Source organism: Rhinolophus sinicus, linkage group LG01, assembly GCF_036562045.2.
Source record: "Rhinolophus sinicus isolate RSC01 linkage group LG01, ASM3656204v1, whole genome shotgun sequence".
NCBI lineage: Eukaryota > Metazoa > Chordata > Mammalia > Chiroptera > Rhinolophidae > Rhinolophus > Rhinolophus sinicus.
Window position 1 is genome coordinate 202,991,131 of NC_133751.1, and position 22,770 is coordinate 203,013,900.

Here is a 22,770-nt window from a genome sequence, read left to right on the forward strand (position 1 = left end):
CATTTAAAAAAATTTTTTTTTTTTTTTTTAAGATTTTATTGGGGAAGGGGAACAGGACTTTACTGGGGAACAGTGTGTACTTCCAGGACTTTTTTCCAAGTCAAGTTGTTGTCCTTTCAGTCTTAGTTGTGGAGGGCGCAGCTCAGCTCCAGGTCCAGTTGCCGTTGCTAGTTGCAGGGGGTGCAGCCCACGATCCCTTGCGGGAGTTGAGGAATCGAACTGGCAACCTTGGGATTGAGAGGATGTGCTCCAACCAACTGAGCCATCCGGGAGGCAGCTCAGGTCAAGGTGCCATGTTCAATCTTAGTTGCAGGGGGCGAAGCCCACCATCCCTTGAGGGACTCGAGGAATTGAACTGGCAACCTTGTGGTTGAGAGCCCACTGGCCCATGTGGGAATCGAACCGGCAGCCTTCGGAATTAGGAGCATGGAGCTCTAACTGCCTGAGCCACCGGGCCGGCCCTGACCTAGTATCATTTTTGTAGTTAATTTTTGTATAAGATGTGAGGTTAAGGTCAAGTTTTATTTTTTTGTCTTTTGATGTCCAATTGTTCCAGCGCCATTTGTTGAAAAGGCTGTTTTTCCTTCCTTGAATTGCTTTTACACCTCTGTCAAAAATTAGTTGCGCATATTTGTAAGGTCTGTTTCTGGGTTCTCTGTGTTGTTCCATGTGTCTGTCATGTTGAAAATACCATACTGTCTTGATTTCTATTGATAACCAGCTTAAAATCGGATAGTATGCTTCCTCCAACTTTATTGTTTTATTCATTATTTTAGTTATTCTAGTTCCTTAGCATTTCCATATAAATTTTAAGAAAAGCTTGTCTATATCTACAAAAAATCGGCAGTTCTGATAGGAATTATACTGAATTTAAAGATCGGTTTGGAGAGAATTGACATCTTTACTATGCCGTAGTCTACTAGTATCGATATCTTACCACGTTAGGTGACATGTAGGAACCTTACCACCATTTATACTCCCTACTTTATCATTAGTTGTCTTAAATATCTCCTTTACATACATTGAGAATCGTATCAGACAATATTATACTTTTGCTTTTAGCCATCTAACATAATTTTAAAAACTCAAGGAGAAAGGTAGCCTAGTATATTTACCTATAAAGTTACCCACTGACATTTGTTACTTTGTAATTCTAAAAGTTCTGTTTTATTCTTTAATAATTTGTCTTTTAGTAAGCTTCCTTTACTTACTTTTCTTTTTCTTTATACACATTATAGTTTTAAAATATTGTGTATTTATCATTTTTATGACCTGAAACTATTTTGCACCACATTTTGTGTTTTTGTGTGACTCTCAATCATGCTGGCGCTCTTCCTCACATGTTTTGTAAGCATTTTCGAGGCCTTTGACTGTGGGAATATTCTGAATTGCTGTGAGAGGAGTTTGTGCTTCAGCCAGCACGCTGGGACACTGCCGACCGAGGCTCACGTTAAGTTAGTGTATGTGCTTGGGGTTAGAGTGACTGTACTACTTGAGCGTGACCCCATGTTTACGAATCCTCAGGGGATGCTCTCCTGCGCCTCTAGCTGAAGCCCGGGTCAAAACAGACCCAATGCTTGGTTGTTTTCTTCACCAGTTGGGCATTTTTTCCTAGCCTACCTTCTCACTGAGTTGGCCCTTTACCTGTCTTGATTTTTTGTAGGGGGTAACTTCTACCTCCCTATGTTTCTCACTGTCAGAGCCTTATTTCCTGTCCCTCCTGCAGCTTTAGATGACAAGCCAGTTGGCTCTGACACCAAGATATGCTCTAGGGTCTCTAGCCTCAGCTTCTGTAGTCTCGTTTCTAGTTCTCACTTGAGTTTTAGCTCCCGGGGATTTTTTTTCTTCCTCTCTTGAGAGCTCAGTTGTGTTCTCAAGAAGTTGGTAGTATTTTGTTCAGCAGTTGTAGTAATTTGGTATCAGAAAAATTTTCAGAATATTGACGCCATTATATTATCAAAAGTAGAAGTTTCTGACACACCATTCTATAGGTCACCAATTGTTGGGTTAGGGACCCGCTCCTGGTTCCTTCAGAACTGGCCACCTGGGACAAAAGTCTCTCAGGAGGGGCTGTGGATGTGACACTTGGCCTTAAAAGGAAGGAGTATGGGCATCTTTGGCACTGGTGTCATGTCAGCCAAGGAAGTAGAGAGGTTCAAGAAGAGGGGGAATGTTCACCTGTGTCAAGGGCTATAGCGAGGTCAAGTAAGACCAAGACTGAAGGTTGACAGTGGGATTTGACAACCAGGAGAACTTTGCCCAAGAAGCCTCCATGGAGTGGAAGGGGAAGAAGAAGGCTGTTGGGTTTTTTAACCTCTGGGAAGATGCTCTGTAGTCCAGGCAATTCCCTTTTTCTCAGAAAGCGTGACTTGTTTATCAATAGATGGCTGTTTGTATTCTCTTATTTTAATTCTCTCTGGGTTACAACCCTGCCTTTGGTAGATTAGCTCTGTCTGTCATAGAAACTGGACTCAGTCATAGTGTGCAGGACTGACCCAGCATGTACCTATTCTCATTTATATATCCTCAAATGAGAAGACAGACTGGAGTACCAAGAGCTGAGCTGGAGTATTTAAGAGAAAGAAGATATGCGGTATTGTCTGTTCTAATATGAAGTTTCTGTTATATGGAACTTCTAAAAATTATTATGAAAAATCACACATACAAAAACTAGAGAGAGTAATTCATCACCTCCCATTTACCCATTTCCCAAATTGAAGGATTTTTGTACATTTGCCTCATTCATCCTTTTTTTATTTCTCTTTGCTGAAGTATTTTAAAGAAATCCCTGACATCCTGTATTGTACTTTCACATACAGGCACATATACATGCTATTCAATATGAAAATTTTTACATACAGTCATAATCCATTATCATACTCGCTACAAGATTGATAGTTCTTTGTAATCACCTCCTATACTGAGAGGATTAATGAGGCCCCGCCCCATTTTTTTAAACTTCTTTGAACATGCTAGTCTGTTTCTCCTTTGTTTTGTGCACTCGTCATGCCTCTGCCAAGGAGGCGCTATACATGGTGGACTTCTCGTCATTTGGGCGTTGGCTCCAGCATGGTTTCCTCAATAGAGGTTTTCTTCTAATCACCAACACTAAAGTAATGTCTTCTTTCCACATCCAGTTGGTCACTATCTCATCCGTCTGTCTTCCCTGCCATGTTGTCTGTTTGCTTGTCCTCTCCACCCCCTGGATGGTAAGCACCATGAGAGTCAGGGAAGACCTTGTAGGTCTCGTCATGTTCATTGCTCTGTGCCCAGGACCTAGCATATAGTAATGAAGCTCATGTTTAGAAACAAGTCAGTTATTAGAGGGATTAATAAGAAAAGAGTCCACACTTTTCTTAGTATTTTATAACCATTATCTCTTTCTACAACTGATTCCTATTCCAGAACTTTTCTTTTCTCAAGAGCTTTAACCAACAGCTGTGTTTGCAGAAAGCACTGGGTTGTTGTCCCTTTCAGGACATTTAATCTTTTAAATCCTCAAAATATTTTGTAAAATGTGAGTAAAGTCACTTCTGACCTGTTGAGAGGCAGTGTTTTTACTGACATAACTCTCATTTGAGATCACTTTATTTGACTTTGCAGCTAATAAATCTGTTTTGGCCCATATGAAACAGGATGAAATGATTTTGTAGCCCACATATTCTTGAACCGGTTATTTGAACTTCTTTTATTTAGTACATCATTTGTATTCCATGTTAGGGGATGTTTCTAATTGTTCTTTAGCATGAGAAAGAGATACAACTCAATAAACACAGATCATTTTATAATGAAAGACTTGGATTCTTTTTGGAAACGTATGATTTCAGACCTACAGAAAAGATGCAAGAATGGTATCAAGAATTAATCTATACTCTTCACCAGACTCCCAGCATTATTAACCTTTTACCACTTTACTTTAATGTCCCTCCCCACTTGTCTTTTTTTTTTTTTTTTTTTTCCCAAATTGAGAGTAAGTTGCAGGTATTCAAAACAAAGCCATTCTTTTTTTATAACCACTGTGCAAGGATTGAAATCAGGAAATTAACCTGATGTAATGCCATTGATGTCATCTATAAATCTTACTCAAATGGCTTCAAGTTTCCCATTTTCTTTTCCGGGTAAAGAAAATCCCAGATCACAACTTGCACAGAGTCGTCTTGTGTCTTTAATCTCCTTTAATCAGTAACAGTTGTACTTTTCATAAATTTAACATTTTTGAAGATTATAGGCCAGTTATTTTGTAGCAAGTCCCTCAGTTTGGGTTTAATTCATGTTTCGCAAGTGACATATTTTTCCTAAGGTGTCAGGAGGTGTGTGATGTTGACTTACCCCATTACAGGTGTTTTCTTTGATCACTGGTTAAGGTGGTCTGCCAGATTGCTCCACTGTCAAGATATGCTTTTCCTCTTTGTGTTGAATAAGTATTGTTGAGGACATTTTGAGACTATTTAATATTCTATTTCTCCTCCACACTTCTCTCCTCTAGTTTTAGCATTCATTGATGAATCTGAATTATGATGACGATGACGATTGTCAATGGTAATTTTCTAATTCCATAATTTTTTTGTACATTTTTTAGTTGAGATTCTGCTGTAAGGAAGAGCTTCCTCCTTTCATTTATTTGTTTTTATCATTAGGCATTCATGGATTCTTACTGTATTTAATGGGTTACATATAAGCTGTGATTTAAAAAATTTAATACTTAAATTGTCATATATTTGGCCAGTAGGAGCCTTTTCAACGGGGTCCTGTGAACTTTTGACATATCCCCATCATTTTTTGAGTGTTTCCTTACTTTCTGGAACAACAAGATATTCTAGGCCAGGGCTTGGCAAACGTTTTCTTTAAGTGGCCAGATAGTAAATATTTTTGGCTTTGTGGGCCATACAGTCTATTGCAACTACTTAACTCCACCCTTGCAGCAGGAAAGCAGCCATAGATAATTTGTAAATGAATGAGCATGGATGTATTCCAATAAAACTTTATTTACAAAGACTGGTAGCTGACTGCATTTGGCCTGTGGGCTGTAGTTTGTATGAGTTCAGTAGGCTCATATTGTATTTTCCTTAAGCCAGTCTCAGAATTGGCCATTTTTCTAAGGAGCCCTGGTCCTTTTAGCACTGAATGGTGTTTAGGAACTGAGATCTGGGTACTAGATATGTTTATTTGTACTGGGATATTGTTTATTCTAGGCCCTCTTGGAAGACAGAGCTAGATAATATAAGAATCTATTCATACATACTTGTATACGTGTATACGTGTGTGTATGTATATAGACACATCTATATTTCTATATCTCCATATATTATAAACCATTGAGAGAGAGTATATCTCTAGTACCACAGGGTGTATTCCAGTTTTTCCACTTTTTATATCTGTAATTTCTCTCTCCAACATTGACAAACCTGACTCCTATTATCCACAGTATATTTATTTGTTGCATCCTAGACTATGCAGAAAGTAGTTTTAGAATTGCTGACCCATAACTCTGAAAAACTAATCTATTGAGTTGAGTTTAATTGTTCATTTATACTTCTTATTTGTCTTTAACCTTAGGGTTTAAATACCGTGCTCAAAAGTTACTTGGGTTAGTTCTGCCCCCATCCCTTTAGTGTATTGTGTTTTTTATTTTAAATATGTTAATAGTAAGGATTACCTGCTTCCTTTTCATCCTGTTCCCACTTACTCCTTGGAGGCAACCATTCTCACTAGTTCTCATTTACTGTTTTGTGTGTCTTTTGGCACAAGTGAGCATGTGTGTGTGTAGTTCTTGTTTTTCCTTCTTTTATACATGAAAGAAAGCAAACACACTATAGATAGTCTGTCCTGTAATTAATTCACAAGCTCAGGAGTTGATCAAAGTAGGATACTTCTGCGTGGCGAAATGAGTGGCCTCAGCTGAATCAAGTTACTGGAGGAGTGAGTAGGAACTGCATCTGATTATAGTCAAGTTGAGACAAGAACAAGAAGCAGGCCAGTCTTGCCTAGGCATTCTGCCTCGGGTTAAAAAGACAATAATACTTTAGTGGCAGACATCCTGGTGATGTCAATCTGTCTCTCCATACAGCTCTAATCTAGACCGTTGTCCTCCAATCTACTCGTTGGTCTCTATTCCTGATGCTCAGTTGCCATCCGGGGGTCTCTTTCCTCTTTTGTCTTGAAAACTACCTTTGTACTTCTTTTGTACTTTTGTATCCCATGTCATCCTCTTTCTTAATTTACTCTGTCATTTTGGTGGAGCACATCCTTTAGTAGCTTCGTAAGAATGAATACATGAAATATTTTTAGATCTGCACTTCTATGAATGTCTTTATTCTACCCCCATAGTTGATTGTTATGTTGAATGAATGCATATAGATTCCAGGTTAGAAATAAATTTCCTTAAAAATTTTTCACTACTTTATTGAGGTATAATTTACATCATGAAATATTTCCAATGTGTAACATTTGTTGTTAAAGATCCAGGTTTTGCTCTGATATTAGTATTTAGTATTTCCTTTCAGCCTGAAGACCTTCCTTTGGCATTTTCTTGTAGTGCAGTTCTGCTGGTGGTGGATTTTCTTGGTTCTCCTGTATCTGGATAATGCTTTTATTCTTGAAGGATATTTTTGCTGGATATAGAATTCGGGGTTGCCTTTAAAGATGTTGTTCCACTCCCTTCTGGCTGCTATGAAAGAAGATGATAAAAAAATGTTGTTCCACAGCCTTCTGGGTGCCTTGAAAGAAGATGATAAGAAATCGGCTGTCGTTCAACATGTTCCCCTCTATGCAGTTTATCATTTTCCTTTGGCTGCTTTAGACTGTTTGTATCTTTGGTTTTCAACAGTTTAATTATAATGAGTCTAGATGTAGTTTTTAAAAATTTTTCCTCTTTGGGGTTCACTGAACTCCTTGAATTTGTATATTTATATCTTTCACCAAAACTTGGATTTTTTTGGTCAATATTTATTCTACTTTTTTTTTTTTTTTAACTCATTCTGTATCTTCTGGGATTCCGGATACTCATGTATTATCTTTTGATATTGTCCCTTAAATCCATAAGGCTCTGTTCATCTTTTTGTTCAATATTTTTTCTCTGTTCTTCAGATTGTATAATTTGTATTGATAAAGCCACTGACTATTGTTTTATCTCTGTTTTGCTATTATGCTCATCCACTGAATTTTTCATTTCAGATGTTATATTTTTCAGTTTTAAAATTTCCGTTTTTAAAGTAAATTTTTATTTGTCTATTGAGATTGCCTATCTTTTTAGTCATTCAAGTGTCTTTTCCTTTACCTCCGAGAGCATAATTATAGTAGTTGGTTTAAAGTTTTTGTCTGATAATTCTAACCGCTGAGTCATTTTAAGGTTGGCTTGTGTTAATCTTTTTCACTTTAGAATTGGTCAAATTTTCTGGGTTCTTTGTATGTCAAATAATTTTGAATTGTGTCTTGGATGTAGTTAATAGTATCTTGCACAGACTGTGAATTCTGTTGAATTCAGCCGAAGAAAGTTGATGTTTTTTATTTCATTGGCAATTAGCCTGAGACCACCTTAGGCTCAGACTGTAACTCTTGTCTCCGGTAGGTTCAAATCTCAGTTCAATTTTTTAAGTCTTTATGATGTTGCATTGAGTTTGTCCTATACATCTGTACTGTTAAGGGGTCAGCCTGAGACTAGTACAGTGTTTATTAAGAATTAGAGACGTCTCTTCTTCAGCTCTCTCCTCTTCTAGATGGCCACTGGAAGCCAGCTGTGGTTGCCCAGGCTCTTTTTCCTTTCTTCTGGCTAGGCAACCTGTGGGATTGCTCTTGAAGTTTTAGCTACCTGTACTGCTCCACTCCTGTGGCTATGGCCTGCTCTTGGGGCAAAGCTGCTCCCCTCACCCTGCCAACAAACAAACAAACAAACAAACAAACACATGAAACTCGCCCCAGTGCTAGTCACGTCTCAAAATTGCTACCTGTTTTGTTTACTCATGAGAATCTTCAGGTAGTTATTTTTGAAGTTTTTTTCTCCAGAGTTTATAATTGTTAACCCAGTTTGTTTTGATGCCAAGCCTGGGCTCTCCTAACTTATCACATTCATCAGGAATTCAGCTGGTGTAATATTGAATAAACCTTTAGTAAGAAAGATAGATTTATTTGTCAGGGTTCTCTAGAGAAAGAGAATCAATAGGATCTAGATATAGGAAGATATTTATTATAAGAACGGGCTTAGGCAGTCATGGAGGCTGAGATGTCCCATGATCCGCCGTCTGCACACTGGAGCCTTAGGAAAGCTGCTGGTGTAATTCATTCTCAGTCTGGAGGCCTAAGGACCAGGGGAGCCAATGATGTAGATTCTAGTGTCTGAAGAACCAGGAGTGCTGAGAGCAGGATCCAGTCAAGTTGACACGTAAAATGAATCATCACAGTAGGTTAGACTACAGAGCTGCAGTGAGGAGCCCTGAAAGACTGAGAAGGCACCATAAAATACGTATCTTCTGTGTTTTAGGAGAAACCTGGATTGAAGAGAAGAGTTGGGAGGCCGGATAAGAAACTGTTGTCATCTTTAGGCTGCACTATTGTAACAACCTGAATTTAGACGGTGAAAATCAAGTTGGAAAGGAAGGAATCTATCTATTTAGGACACAGTTTGAGGGTAGAAGAGACAGAATTTGGTAACAGAGAATTATTAATGGGGAGGAAGAGGTGAGAAGACTACTGTGTTCTGCCTCGGGATGGTAATGATGTCATTAATCTGGACGCAGTATGTAGGCGGAAAATCTAGTTTGAGGAGAATAATAACTTCAATTAGAAACATGTTGCATCCGAGGTGCTTGCCAATATCATCCGGCAGGAAGTTGGAAAGTTGAAGAGATTTAGAAAGCAAGGCTGGAGATGTAGATTTAAATCTTTAACAGATAAGTGTGATGAGGCTTAAGAATAGAACCTTGCAAATGGTAGAAGCTTAAGAGGTAAGTAAAAGAAGAGTCAGCAAGGAATTGTATCATATTATATTATATTATATTATACCCAGTATTATATTTAGTAAAATAAACCCAGGTCTTATATTAATTTTTGCTCCAAAAGATGCATTAGAGCTGATTGTCTGGCTAGGTCTTCTTTTTGGGGAAACACGGTAACTGAGTGTATGCCATGGTTTTAGTAATGAGGATTTTCAGCCCTAGGAATACTGCAAGCTGTATTTCATTGTAGGGATGAGGGCCAAAGTCATATCCAAGGGAGGTTAAAGAGTATGTCATGGGGGAAATAGAGGTAATGAGTCTAGACCATGTTTTCAAACTTTGGCGGGGATGGAAATGAGAGCAATGGAATAGACATGGAATGGTAGCCGGGAGCTTGTGTGTGCAGAAGGAGAGCAGGAGAGCACCCTTAGTTTGGTTGTTTGCTTCTGGGGAGGCAACTATGTTGTAAACATGTAGAGACATTTCTTCCTCTCATACAGGAAAAGAGGAGAAGATAGGTAGAAATTCTGGAGTTTCGTCCGAGAGAAGAGGGAGCCCATGCAGGAGGGAGTTGGGAGCCGAAGGCTCTGACTGAGAATGAGAGGGTTAAGGGTGAGGTGACACTTCCCCTTCCAGTGATGGCACAGAAAATAGTTGGAAACCAGTCTTCCTTCCAAGAACAACTAGAAAAGCTGGCTTACCTCTGCCTCCAAAAATCCTGTTGAAGGTATTTGAAAGGCAATAGTGATTGATTATCTAGGAAGGAATAAAGGCTTAAGGATATAAGGGTAATATTTGGGATTGTGTGTCTCCAATAGAAGTTTACGAATTTTTGGAGGGATCAAATGAAAGACTAAGAAGCTGAAAAACTGAGCGATGAATCGGTATTCTCTTAGGGCCAGAGAGACAGAGATTGGAATTTGGGCCCCGCTAATGTGGGGAGTGTGTGGCCCTGGAAACCGCTCTTATTTGGGATTGGGGTCCTGAAGGGCTGTCACCTACAAGTAAGGGTCAACTGGATGTAGATAGGACCTCGTAGGAACTGGAGCGCCACTTCGAATACATTTAAACCCTGAAAAGAGATGGAGGTAATTGATTGTATTTGTTTCAGGTGCTTGGCAGAAGCCAAGGTAAATCCTGTTTGGAAGATGATAATATTATACTAGGCTTCAAATTATTACCATAAAACAGTTTACAAATGTAATATTCAGCCTGTAATTGAGAAAATTAGGCACAATGTAAACAAAAGTAGAAGCAACAGAAGATAATGTTACATCCATAGGGGCCTCTAATATTGGAGTTTGTAGGAGCCAATTTTAATATAGCTATGCTTACCTTGTTCAAAGAGATAAAAGAGAAGATTCACCATTTTCAGTAGAGAACTGGAAACTTTCCAAAGAATGAAATGGAAAATATAGACTTGAAAACATAATAACTGCAATTAGAAACTTAATGGATGGATTAAACAGAAGATTATATAAAGAGAGAATTAGTGAAGTGGAAGAATTACTGAAGAGACTGAGGGAGACATAGAGACACTGAGAAAGTTGCCCTAACCCAGGTTTTGTCCCAAGCCCTTTTCTGTATCAGCTTACCCTTTCTTGGCAAGCTCATCCATTCTAGAAAACTTTGGGTTACCATCTTTATGTAAATGGCTGGTTAATTTATCTTTCTAAGTTATGCTCCAGTTTCCAAGTATTCGGTGTAGAGTTGTAGGTAGAGGTATGTATGTCCTTGTGTAGAGGTTATTCCCCAAGTAGAAATCATCATTTTAAAGTTAAAAAGTTAAAAAGTAGAATAACTGAAATGAAACATTCACACAAGAGGCTCAACAGCAGATTTGACCTGGCAGAAGAAAGAATCAGTAAAACTGGAGCGGGGGGCGGAGGGGAATAAATCAAGACTATCTGAAGAGAAAAAATAAAATTGAGAAAAAATAAATAAATCCAAATTCAGAACTTATAATAAAGAGTCTGGCTCCAATTTTAGATGTTTGACCACTGACTTATTTTAAGCTTCATCTTCTTCTTCCCCTTTGACCGATCTGGATGGATTGGTAAGAAGAAAAGTCCAGTGTCCCCACTTTGGGCCCTAGAAGGAATCCAAATTTTGAAACTCCCCAGTCTGCACACAGGACCCTCTCTCCGGTCCCTAAGCCATTGCAAAGGTCTGCTGATCTCTTGTGCTTGCCGTAACTAGCATGACAAACTCAGGCTAGCTGTGACACTGGCCTTCCCAGATTTTCCCCCCTGAATCACTATTGTTTTTGAAAATGCCCCTGGGCACGGAATTCTCCTTGCTCCGCTGCAGAGAAATCTAACTGCCTCTGGCAGGGGAGCTGCCAGTCTTCAGTTTGCCCTGCCCCATTATAAGGACCCCCACACCCAGGAGTGGGAGTGGGTGTGGGGTGGTGGGAGCCCCAGCCTAAACCGCCACACGTTCCCACTAATCTGACTGAGATTTAGTAGGTTTTCTTGAGTAAACACTTCTCAATGTGTTGTATGTCTTTGGACAATATTCAGATCCTTAAATGGTTGGTTTTGATAATTCTGTCAACTTTTGTGATTGGGGATAATATTTGTCAAACTCCTCATTCAGCCATTCTGGGCGTCCTTCTCCCGGCCTTTCTCTCTCAGTCTCTTTGTCTCATTTTTAAACATTTAAATTTAATTCAAACTGAATTTTATTTCAGAATATGTTATGAAGTAGGGATCTATTGGCTATTTTTAAAAATGGTGTTAAGTAATGTCTTAACATTACTTGTTGACTATTTTGTGTGTTTCCCATTGATTGACAATGTGAGTTGTTTATTTCTTTAATTTTGGTGAGATTTATTTTAATCCTATCCTCTTTGTTTTTCTGCCTCCTTCTATTGATTACGACCTCTTTCACTTGTTTTTACCATCTCTTACTTTCCACTGGCTGCATCTTAGCTTCTGAATAGGTTCAACCTTTTCACTCTTTAAACCTCTCTTTTGAATTAATCTCCTTGAGTTTCCTGCATGACCCAGGTGCAGAAATTTCACCTGCTCTTGCTACTCATCAGGGCCAAGATGAGGGTAAGGCGGGTGAGACGCTGAGGGTCCCTGCACGTCAGGAGGCGCTCACTGTCAGAGGCCTGCACAGAGGGCTTGGTACTCGGAGGGCTTTGCTTGTATACATTTGGCATCCCAGGTGCCTTGCTTACCTCACCCTCACCCTGGCCCTGCTGCTCATACTTCTCAATAGGACACATTTGTTGTAACCTGGTTTCTGTCCCAATTAGGCTTCATTTATTTAAATTTTGTGATCACCTGCTCTGCATTTTGCATCGTGCTAGGTTTAGGGAATATGAGTATAAAGCATCTCAAGACACCACTTCTTTCACCCAGATCCTTTCTTTCTTCAGATTTACTCTTTCTCAAGTCTAGTGCCTTTCCCCCTTTCCTTCTCATTCCTGCTTTTCCGTACCATGTGACACTTACTGCCTGTTCATCCTGACCCCAGCCCAACTCTTTAGCATGTACAGCTGTTTCCATGGTAAACACTCTCTCCGGTAGCCAGTGGGCAGTTGGGCAGTATACCAGTGGCCCTCATTCTGGAAGCTGGTGATGATTAGAACTTGACTTGCGCTTTCAATGTGGCAGGGTAGGAGTGCCCAGGATTTCTCCCGGGTTAGTGGGCCTTCACAACTATGTCACTAAGAGGGGATGGTTGCTTGTTTGTTCATCCTCTGCTTAGCATCTTATATACTTGGAATCTTTCCATCTTCTTCCAGTACTTTGATACCCAAAGGCAAGCTTTGACTTCCTGCCCAGCTGTCTGGCTTTTTCTTGCCAAATTTGTTTCTTGGGTCCTGTGTTTTTCCCCCATTCTTTGTTGACTTGTTTTTAGTGTGGTTTCCCTGAATGACCTTGCTTTGCTTGGTATTCTCACTGCTTGTTCATGAGAACTCATTCAGTCATTTAAGGAGTGATTAGTGAGTACCCATTCTATCCTAGGTACTATGGGAGCCAGTGGGGTTCTACCGATGAACCCAACCAAACATTCCTTATTTTCCTGAGCTAGAGAGACAAATTAGGTATAAATCACACCAACTGAAACACAACTCTGATATTTGCCGTGAAGGAAAGTTACGGAGGCAGCTGAACTCGGGGCATTTGAGTCGAGATCTCTGTACCTCCATCTCACTTAGCTGCAGTAACGCCTCTGAATGTTGAACTCTTGCCTACATCAGGATTTGATATGCAGTAGCCCTTTCCCAATTCTGGCTCTTGTTGTGGATTGCCTTTCTCCTGCCTGCAGCTTGCCCCCAAACCTGCGCCCTACCCAGGGCTGCCGTTACCTGTATTCTTACTCAGCAGCGGGTGCAAACCCTGATCGTAAATCTGTCCGCCTTCGGAAGTTCTTTTCTCCCTGGTTTTTTAACATCTGACTCTGTTGGTTCTTTCCCTACATCTTTACTAGCTTCTTTGTTATATTTTCTACTTCTTTGCATTTCCTAAAAGTTGCCCTAACTCAGGTTTTGTCCCAAGCCCTTTTCTGTATCAGCTTACCCTTTCTTGGCAAGCTCATCCATTCTAGAAAACTTTGGGTTACCATCTTTATGTAAATGGCTGGTTAATTTATCTTTCTAAGTTATGCTCCAGTTTCCAAGTATTTGGTGTAGAGTTGTAGGTAGAGGTACATATGTCCTTGTGTAGAGGTTATTCCCCGAGTAGAAATCATCATTTTCTCTAACTTAGTGATGTTCTCATCATCGCCCAGTCTCCTTGCTGGAAATCTCACCATCGCCACCTCCTTGCTGCCCTCCAGATGTGCCTGGTTGCCAAGTGCTGCGTTTTCCTGTGTAGCATCATGCTAAGGGTCTCTGTTTCACTCTAATTCAGGCCTGCCTTTCCCCCAGGCTCTTCTAGGTCCTCTCTAAGGTGCAGCTGCTGCTCGTCCTTCTCACCTGCAGATGACAGAGTTCTGCGCCAGGTTCATTTTTCCTGAAACACAACTCTGATCTGTTCTTCTCCTCTGCTCATTCATGCTTCAGAAATTCCCTATTGCCTTTGAAAACTGGCCGCTTTTCTGGATCTTCCAACTTGTTTTAATCTCCTTGCCACTGCCTCCCTTCGTATAGGCTGGACTCTATCCAAATGGAATTAATGTTGCAAGAACCTGCCTGTGTTTTTCTGTTTGTGTGTCTCTCTCTCTCTTTTTGTTTTGGTTTCCTTTTGCCAGCAGTATTCTTTTCTCACATTCTCAGTTCTTCCTTAAAATCTTTCCTGAAGCTGTCTTAGATTTCCTGACCTGGAGATAGACACCCTTTCTCTCCCATCATATATACATTTGCCCACACTTAAAAAAAAAAAAAAAATTGGTGGTATCCCTTCCCAACTTGTATTGTTAGTTCAATATGATTTTTATAAATCTGATTAACTTTCACATGTCTCATTTCACCTAGTACAGTGCCTTGCAGAAGCATTTGTTGAATTGACGAGTGGATGAATGCATTTCTGCATTAGACCATCAGACAGTCTGGACTCCTCTTTGGGCCTTTCCTAATTAATACCTTGTTGTTTCCCTAAGAACATCTGTTTCCCTCCGGTCTCGTAACTTTTTGACTTTATCTCTGAAGCTCTTCATATATCACTAAGTGGCTTATTACCCTTTGTCTCTGTTGCTTCTTTTGTCCTGAGTTAGTATTAATTTCAATTTAAAGAAAAATGACATCATTTTGGTAGAGGATGTGTGTGGGAAATTTAGAGGAAATGGAAGCAATGTTCAGAGTGACATCTTGATCCATTTTATGGGAAAGCATAAAGGCTGCCCACTAGGATTTTGGAAATTTGCACGTATCGGCTTGTCTCCTGGGCTGGTGGCCAGCAGAGAGTAGAAAGTACACGTTGTGATGAAAGCTCAGCATCCAGGTGGAAGGCCAGGGCCAGCTGCCGGCCCCTATTCCAGCCCGCTGACCCAGGCAGCTGCCTGGTGTTCCTTAGAAGCAGCTGCCTGCGCTGCTGGTCAGATGACTAGCAGGTAAGAGGAGGCAAATAGATGTGTAGCTACAGTGTTTCCATTTTTTGAAAGCCAGTGACCCATCTGGGGTTCCGTGCGTAGTTTTGGACAGCGGGTTGTGGCAGTGAATTAGGTTTTGTTGATGAATTCTAAGGAGTTGATTTCTTGTTCTTGTAGAGGAACGTCATGTTGTCCAAGGTTAAACTTAGTAAATACCACATTCTTGAGCCCTAGTTCGGTACTTATTTTCTGATAGCCTTCAGATTCTAGGTCTTTGTACCGTTTTCTCACAACCGTATTCTCTCCTGCTCTTGTGTATTTCAAAAGCTGAAAAGAACTGCAGAACTCCTTAATTCCCACCTCATTGCCCCATTCGTGGAAGTTTGTAGTGGAAGGGGCCCACATAAGCAGGCTAGTGATACCTGTGACGGGTATCTTTATTAGCTTCTTTGTTATATTTCCTCCTTCGTTGCATTTCCTAAAAGTTGCCCAAACCCAGATTTTGTTCTAGGCCCTCTTCTGTATCAGCTTACCCTTTCTTGGCAGTCTCATCCACTCTAGAAAACTAGCGTGGTGATGGTGAAGGCCTTGAAAAGAAGCTCAGGGCAGATGGTGTGCTTGACTGCCCAGGAAACAGTGACGGCAGGCCCGGGGAAGGGGACCACCTTGCCTCTGCCATCCAAGTGCTCAATTTCCGAGAGCGCAGGGGAAGCTCTAATGTAATTGCTCTTCAGTCACCCGTCTCTCTTTGGTTTCAGCTTGTGACAACTGAGCTCCTCAAGGCAGGAAGAACTCGGAGCTGAGCCGTGGAGGCCGCCCTGGATCTGGAGAGAAGAGGCGACCTTGGACGCAGTAATGAGCCATCCTGACTACAGGCTGAACCTGGGGACCCCCAGAGGTAGTAAAAGGAAAATGGAGCCTGTCGAGCATCACGAGACCAGAAATCCAAATGGAATGGGGGCACAGGGCGGGTCTTAGGACTCAGGGGGATTGTAATTCCTTTGGTGACCTGTGAAATATTCTCCCGTGTTACTCATTCTAGAATTAAGCATGGTTTCTTGTTAATTGATTGTTATATTGATCACAGCTATTGAATTTCCTCTAGAAAAGTGGCAATCTTTTAGTAATTCCTAGTTTTAAAAAGTTTGTGTCTATAGACAGCAGAGCGTACTGAGCCCGCTATTCAGATTATGTTCTGTGCATGTTGTGATGCTGATTTAAAACTCGGGTCTCATCGGAGGACATTTATTCATGCTCCTTACCCATCCTTTCCTTTTCTGTGGCGATGTGAAGTCAGTATCAGCGAGTTTAATGCTCTTGTTGGTCTTTCTAAATTAAAAAAAAAAAGGGTAAAATATCTCCAGTTTTAAAAATACAGATGTTTGATGGAGGAAAGAGTTGATTGCTGCCTCATGTTTCTAGGTGTGTCCTCTGTGGTTGGCCCACATGGTGTTGGTGCTTCGCCAGGTGACAAAAAGTCAAAGAACAAGTCCATACGAGGGAAGAAAAAGAGCATATTTGAAACCTACATGTCCAAGGAGGATGTCTCCGAAGGCTTGAAGAGAGGAACCCTTATCCAGGTGCTTACCGTACACTAGAAGGCTGTTCCTGGAATATGTGGAATCAGACGTAACCTGTTTACTCATTAAACTCTTTTTCTGTGCTGTGTGCTTTGAGAGAAATGGTGACATAACAGGCATAGGGCTCCCCACTTCTTAGACCTGCAGCACAGTTAATTAGCGGTAATAAGCACCCCAAGACAGATGCAGATGCAGTGCTCTGAGATGTGAGAGGAGGGGCCGTTATTTCCGGTTAGGGTTGTCTAGGAATGTTTTATTGGTTGGGATATATTGGAACCAGGATTGGTGCAATTTGAATAAGAGAAGGGAAAGAGCTTTATAAACGGAGGGACCAGTGTGAACTACTAACCCAGAAGTGGGGAACAGGTTTTCGCTATAAGAAGCACTGATGGTTCAGTCTGCCCTGAGCACGTGGAAGCTGAGTGACGGAGAATAAGGTTGAAAAGGAAACAGTAAACTGCAGCTGACAGTATTTATTGAGTGCTTTATAGTTTACAAAATACTTTTGCAAGCGAGTGCAGCAAATGGCTCAGCAAATGTTTATCGAGCATCCACTGTGAGCCCGGAACAGTTTGTAGTTAGCAGCTCGTGCGTGGGTGCTCTCGGGCTGAGGGGGATGAGACTGCCTTTCTGCGCTTTGAGCTTGCAGCCCAGTGGGGACAGGCAGTGATGGGGGCAGATGGTAAGTGCTCAGATAAAAGTGTGGCCAGGGTGTATGGGAGAATGGTTGGGGCAAACTCAGGGAGCTGACACCTGCAGTGGACATTAAACAATGACTAGATTGGACCTATTCAATGAGTGGTCTGTGTGTGGGAAGAAGGTTTGGAGAGGCAGTGGCACTAATGAAAACATGAACTTGGGAAACAGTATGGAGTAAGGCAGCTCAGGTCTCCTTAGGCATAAAATGTGAGCAGATAGTGGTGATGAGATGGAGAGGGAGGCAGGGCCACATATTCTGTGAATTAAGTCCATTCATAATTCTTGGCTTAGTATAGAAGTATTCCATGTGTACCTGGCTCACTAAAAAATGTTGACTGTGTTCCGTTTTCTCTCATTCTGAGACCCCAGCTTCTGTGTTTGTGTTTTTGGCTGAAGATCCAGCCAATTAATAGATACTGTCATATTCTCTTCCTTTTTATCAGCTTTTTGTATTTACCTGTGCTCAAGTGTACATGTGATTAGTGTAGACTCTTGAATGGAAAACTGTTTTTTGTTTTTTTTTAAGTTTTCTGGTAATATCTATCTATCTATCTATCTATCTATCTATCTATCTATCTATCTATTTATTTATTTATTTTTTATTAGTTTCAGGTGCACAAGACAAAGCAAAACTTAGAAGTTTATCATTTATATCCCTCACACTGTGTGAACCCCCCTCCCCCCATCCACTATCCCTCTGTACGTTCCCCAAATTAATTTTCAAAACCCCATGACCATCTTGTGGTTACCGACTATTTTCTAATCCTCTCACCTTCCCCTTATCCCCACCCCCCCACCCCTCTAGCAACCCTCAGTTTTTCCTCCATGTTTCCAAAACTGTCTCTGATTAGTTCATTCACTTATTCTTTTCTTTAGATTCCGCATATAAATGAGATCATATGGTATTTGTCTCTCTCTGTCTGACTTATTTCACTTAACATAATGTTCTCTAGGTCCATCCATGTTGTTGCAAATGGTAAGATTTCTTTCTTCTTTATGGCTGCGTAATACTCCATTGTATAAATGTGCCACAGTTTCTTAATCCAGTCATCTATCGATGGGCATTTCAGTTGTTTCCAGGTCTTGGCTATTGTGTATAGTGCTGCAATAAACATAGGAGTGCATAAAGATTTTTGAATTGGAGTTTTGGATTTCTCCGGATAGATACCTAGGAGTGGGATTGCTGGATCATAAGGTAGTTCCATTTTCAGATTTTTGAGATGGAAAACTTTTTAACAAATGTGTTGATCTTTCTGACTTTGGAGGTACTATTGGCTTTTTCGTAAAGCTTCCCTTGGATTTCTTTGACAAGGCCTCTCAGGAGAGTTGGACATTTGTCCATTGATAAATCCGTTCATTTGCAGTTTATCATTCAGCTCAGACACTGAACTCCGTTTCATCTCCAGTTTCTTGGCTCTCATCTTGGCTCACGTATGTGACCCGTTGTGCCTTTCCATTCTTTTCTCCCGTGCTCTCCTCCAGGTATGCTGTGCTCCATTCACCCTCATCTTCAGAGTTTCCTGTGAAAACTCTGCCCTTTGATGCCTCTGTAACTCTGTGCATGCTGTATGCATGCTGTTCCTGGTGCTCGGAACGCTTCCTCCCACGGTCTGATGTAATCATGCTGGATATTCTAAACCTATTACCAATTCCTGACATTTATGCTTCCTCAGATAGACTGTTCGCTTCCTTGTGGGCAGGGTCGTGTCTTACAGCCAGATTAGCTCAGTGACTGGCATTTGACTGATGCTTAATAAGTTTATATTGAATAAATATTTATTTACTGACCGAATTAAAGTATCAAGAAGAGTGAGGGGAACCTCAGTTGTTCTAAATTGAAAGAAAAATTACTTACAGTTTTGGTTATAGAGTTTACAGACATAGGGTGAGGGAAATATTCTGCAGTGGTATTGTTTTGGTTCCCGCCTATTAATTTTTGCTTTTGAAGCAGCTCTCTGCTGATATTAAAATAAAACAAGACAAAAAGCTGATCAATAGGACAACTCTTATTCCCAGTTTTTAAGTGATTCCTTCTGGCCTGTGACATCATGAGACTCTGCAGCCAGAGCCTCCCCCCGCCACAGATGAGAACAGTTGTTCTTTGCAGATGGGGAAAGGAACGGGTTCCAGATATGAGGTCACTGTGTGAAATATACAACACTGTAAATAAGATTTTCTTAGACAGAGAAACAGAGTCCATCTGCTTTCTGATAGAAACTTTATGTGTGCAGGCCTTGATGGCTAAGGTAAAAAGCTAGGCAATAAAAGATATTTGAAAGCTGTTGGAGAAAATTAAACTTATTATATATAAGCATTTGTTAACTTTTGTAGTCAAACTTAAGTATATTGTGATATCCTTTTTCTTCTCGCCATCCAGAGAAGAAACTTTCCTTGAGAGGTGTTAAGAAGATATTTTAAAATAGGAATAGAATAATATTTGTATTTGTTTTCAATACTTTGACCAGTAATTTGACATTTCAGTCTTGTTTTGCTCTCTGTGGGGAAGAGGAGTCCATCGTAACCAAAGAAATCTCTTCCTGGTATTTGGACTGCTCCCCACTTACCCTTGATCATGTGCATGTAGTTTGACTTTTTTTTTTTTAAATAAACAAGTTCTCACATCAAAGAACATCCGTCCTTTCTCTCTCTCTAGATACAGTGTTGGGAGGTTGTTACAGGAGATGTTGGGAGAAACGAGACAATGGGATAGGCAGTCTTGGAAAGGGCTCAGATTTGGGGTGATGACCAAAGTGACATGGTTAGAAGATGATAGAATAGGTTGGTATCACAATCCCAGATGATGCTTTGTCTAAAGGTGGTTCAGGCTGAGCCCCCAGAGCTGCCTGAGGCATGATGTCAGAGTGCCCCCTAGAATAGAATATTGGTGTAGTTATTATTGCACCTCAAAAGAAATCCTAGTTCAGGAAGACAGGACAGGTGACCTGTTTCTAGGACCTTCACCATTTGTTAAGAGTGAAATCAGCTGGGGAACATTTGGGTGTGAATTTCAGAGAAGAATAAAGGAGCCAGCACAGTGGGCTGCGCAGTGATTTAGAAGGAACAGGTGACGTTCATAAGATTCATACCGGGGCTGGTGAGAGAAACTCAGCTCTGTAGACATGATCAGTTAATTAGCTCAACACTGTTTCTTGCCTACCTATTAAATGCCAAGCATCTAACAGAGAGGCGCTTCGTTCAGGGAGGTAGGCCAAAACAACTAAAGAGAAAAAGAGGAAATCCCAGCTTCCAAGGAGTTCTGGAATCCCCTGTGAGGAGGTGATCTCTGAGTTGAGACCTGGAGGGTGAGAATGAACCAGCCCTTTGAAGAATTAGGAAAAGAACATTATGGCAGAGAGATGAGCTAGTGGAAGAATGGCAAGCAGAAAAAGGCTGGGTGTTTTTGAGGACCAAGAGGGAAGCCTGCTGGACATGGTGAGCGAAGGGAATTACGATACAGGAGTAAGTCGGCGAGTTAGGCGGCTGCCAAGTCATGTTGGGTCTCAGGGCTGATTTGGAGAGTTGGATTTTATTTAAAGAATGGTGGGGAGTCGCTGAAGGGGATTGAACAGGGGGAGGACATGATCTATTTTATGCTTTAAAAACATCTCTCTGGTGGTTGTATGACAAATAGACTACAGTGGAAGCTGGGAGAGCGTGTAGGAGGCCGTCAGAATAAACAGGCAAGAAAATATGGAGGTGCGAACAAGGGGGTGGAAGCAGGACTGGCGTGGCACGCTGCTGGGTGACGTGTGGAAGGTGAGGCAGGGGAGGAATGGAGGAGGACGCCTGAGTGTGTGAGTGGAGCAGCTGGGTGGACAGTGTTCCGTTCACGCCCATCGGGAAGGCTGAGGGGAAGGGAGCAGGCGGCGTCAGCGAGGGAAGAGGGCCCCGGGTGTCTGTGGCAGGCGGACGGACAGTCCACAGCAGATCCGGTCAAGGCCTCTGGAGCCAGCTGCTTGGACGTGAATGTGCTGTGAAAGTGGGCACCACGCCGGCCGCAGTTTTCTCATTTGTGAGAAAGAATAACAGTACTGGCTTCATAGAGTTGTTTGCAGGGTTAAATTAGTGGAATAGATAGAAAGCTCTTAAAACAGTGTGTGACACGTAGTAAACTGGTACAAGTGTTATTTGCTGTAAGAGCTGCTCATTCACCTCAGCTGGTTGCTGCCATGTGGGGTTAACTGATGTTGCAAGAAAATCTGGAAATACATATTTATGTGTGAAATTCCGCAGTTTTCAGCATTCCCAAACATCCTGTAAGCCAAGTCAAACATGTTTGTGATTGCCAAGTTAGGCCAGTTAGCCAGCGGTGTGGTATATTTCTACAGTAACACTCAGCTCCTTGGGTGTAGGCATGGAGAAGGCATACAGTTGGGGTCACCTGAGAGTGAGGTTTCGCTAGTTGCACATTAGAGCAACAGTTGATCCAAGGCTCAGGGTTTGCAAGCGCAGGAGGTAATGACAGGCCATGGTAGCTAGGTAGCCAAGGAAGGGAATAAACGTAGTGGGAGGACGATGACTGGTAAGATTGTGGTCAGGTGCATGGGTGGGACGTCTTAGTGAAAACAGAGAATTGTCGGAGGGGGGTTTCTACCTTAAGTGAGCTGGAAGGCCAGCAGCCTATGATCAGAAAGTGTGATGTTTGATTGTTTGTGTTTGGAGGTGGTGTAATTAGCAATGGGGACAAGATAGATACAGGCTTGTGAACATGGGAGAGAGAGACTAGAGTTAGGTGGAGGAAAAGGGGGCTAGAATGACTGGCGAGGGCTGCCTGGTCACCCACATGGATGTGAAGCCCCATTAAGTGTTTGGAGGAATGGGGTTGGAGAGGAAGACAGTGAGCTAGGAGTCAAAGTATCAGCCTATGAGGGGTACAGTCTGAAGGTGACAGCACCCAGGAGGTATAGCAGGAGCTAATGGTGTGAACGTCAGAGGACCTGGGGGTCTGGCAGAGGATGGAGGCAAAACAATGTGAAAGGCCACAATGGGGAGGGACATTCTTCCTCTGGTCCCTGACATACATGGACCAGGAGAGAGAAAAACAGGTTCCCTTTGAGAGCATTTCAAGGGAAGCGATCGTAGCAGGGACAGCCAGGTTTTGGTTAAGACAGGAGGCGCAGAAGCAGACAGACAAGATGGAGAACGCAGGAGCCTTCCTGATTGAGTTCCAGGCCCAGGAAAGGGCTGAGGAGAAGATGAGAGATGAGGGATTGGACACGTTAGTTCATGGTCGTAAAGCGATGGCAGTGGAAGTCCTGGGCTTTAGGTGAGGACGACAGAACATCTGCTGGAAGTCTTTTCGTTCAAAGACTGTTTTGTGACATATTTTGCTGACAGCTTCTTCCATCAGGCTGTGGGAATGACTCTGGTCCACTAAGGAACTCTGTTAGAGTATCTTCTTCCTAAGAAGTGAACTACACTCCCAAAGGGGTCTTGTTCCTGAGGTAGAGTATGCTCCAGTCATATTGCAAATGTTTTTCTTGAACAAAGCTTCTGTCCTTCCCTGTTTGCTTTTATACCTCAGGAAGTTTGGGATAGACAATTAAGAATAGAGTCTTCAAGGTCCTTTTAATTAA

General features: G+C 41.6%; 1 protein-coding gene across 3 annotated transcripts in view; it reads left to right on the forward strand.

Moving 5' to 3' along the window:
* Positions 1-22,770, forward strand: part of DIS3L2 (DIS3 like 3'-5' exoribonuclease 2) — a 296,388-nt gene that overhangs the window by 28,590 nt on the left and 245,028 nt on the right. For all 3 annotated transcript variants that reach the window (XM_074314980.1, XM_074314986.1, XM_074314989.1), the window contains exons 2-3: positions 15,674-15,813; positions 16,338-16,495. In XM_074314980.1, the coding sequence (XP_074171081.1) occupies positions 15,771-15,813; positions 16,338-16,495 (201 nt within the window). In that variant the 5' untranslated portion in view covers positions 15,674-15,770. The remainder of the gene's footprint in view (positions 1-15,673; positions 15,814-16,337; positions 16,496-22,770) is intronic.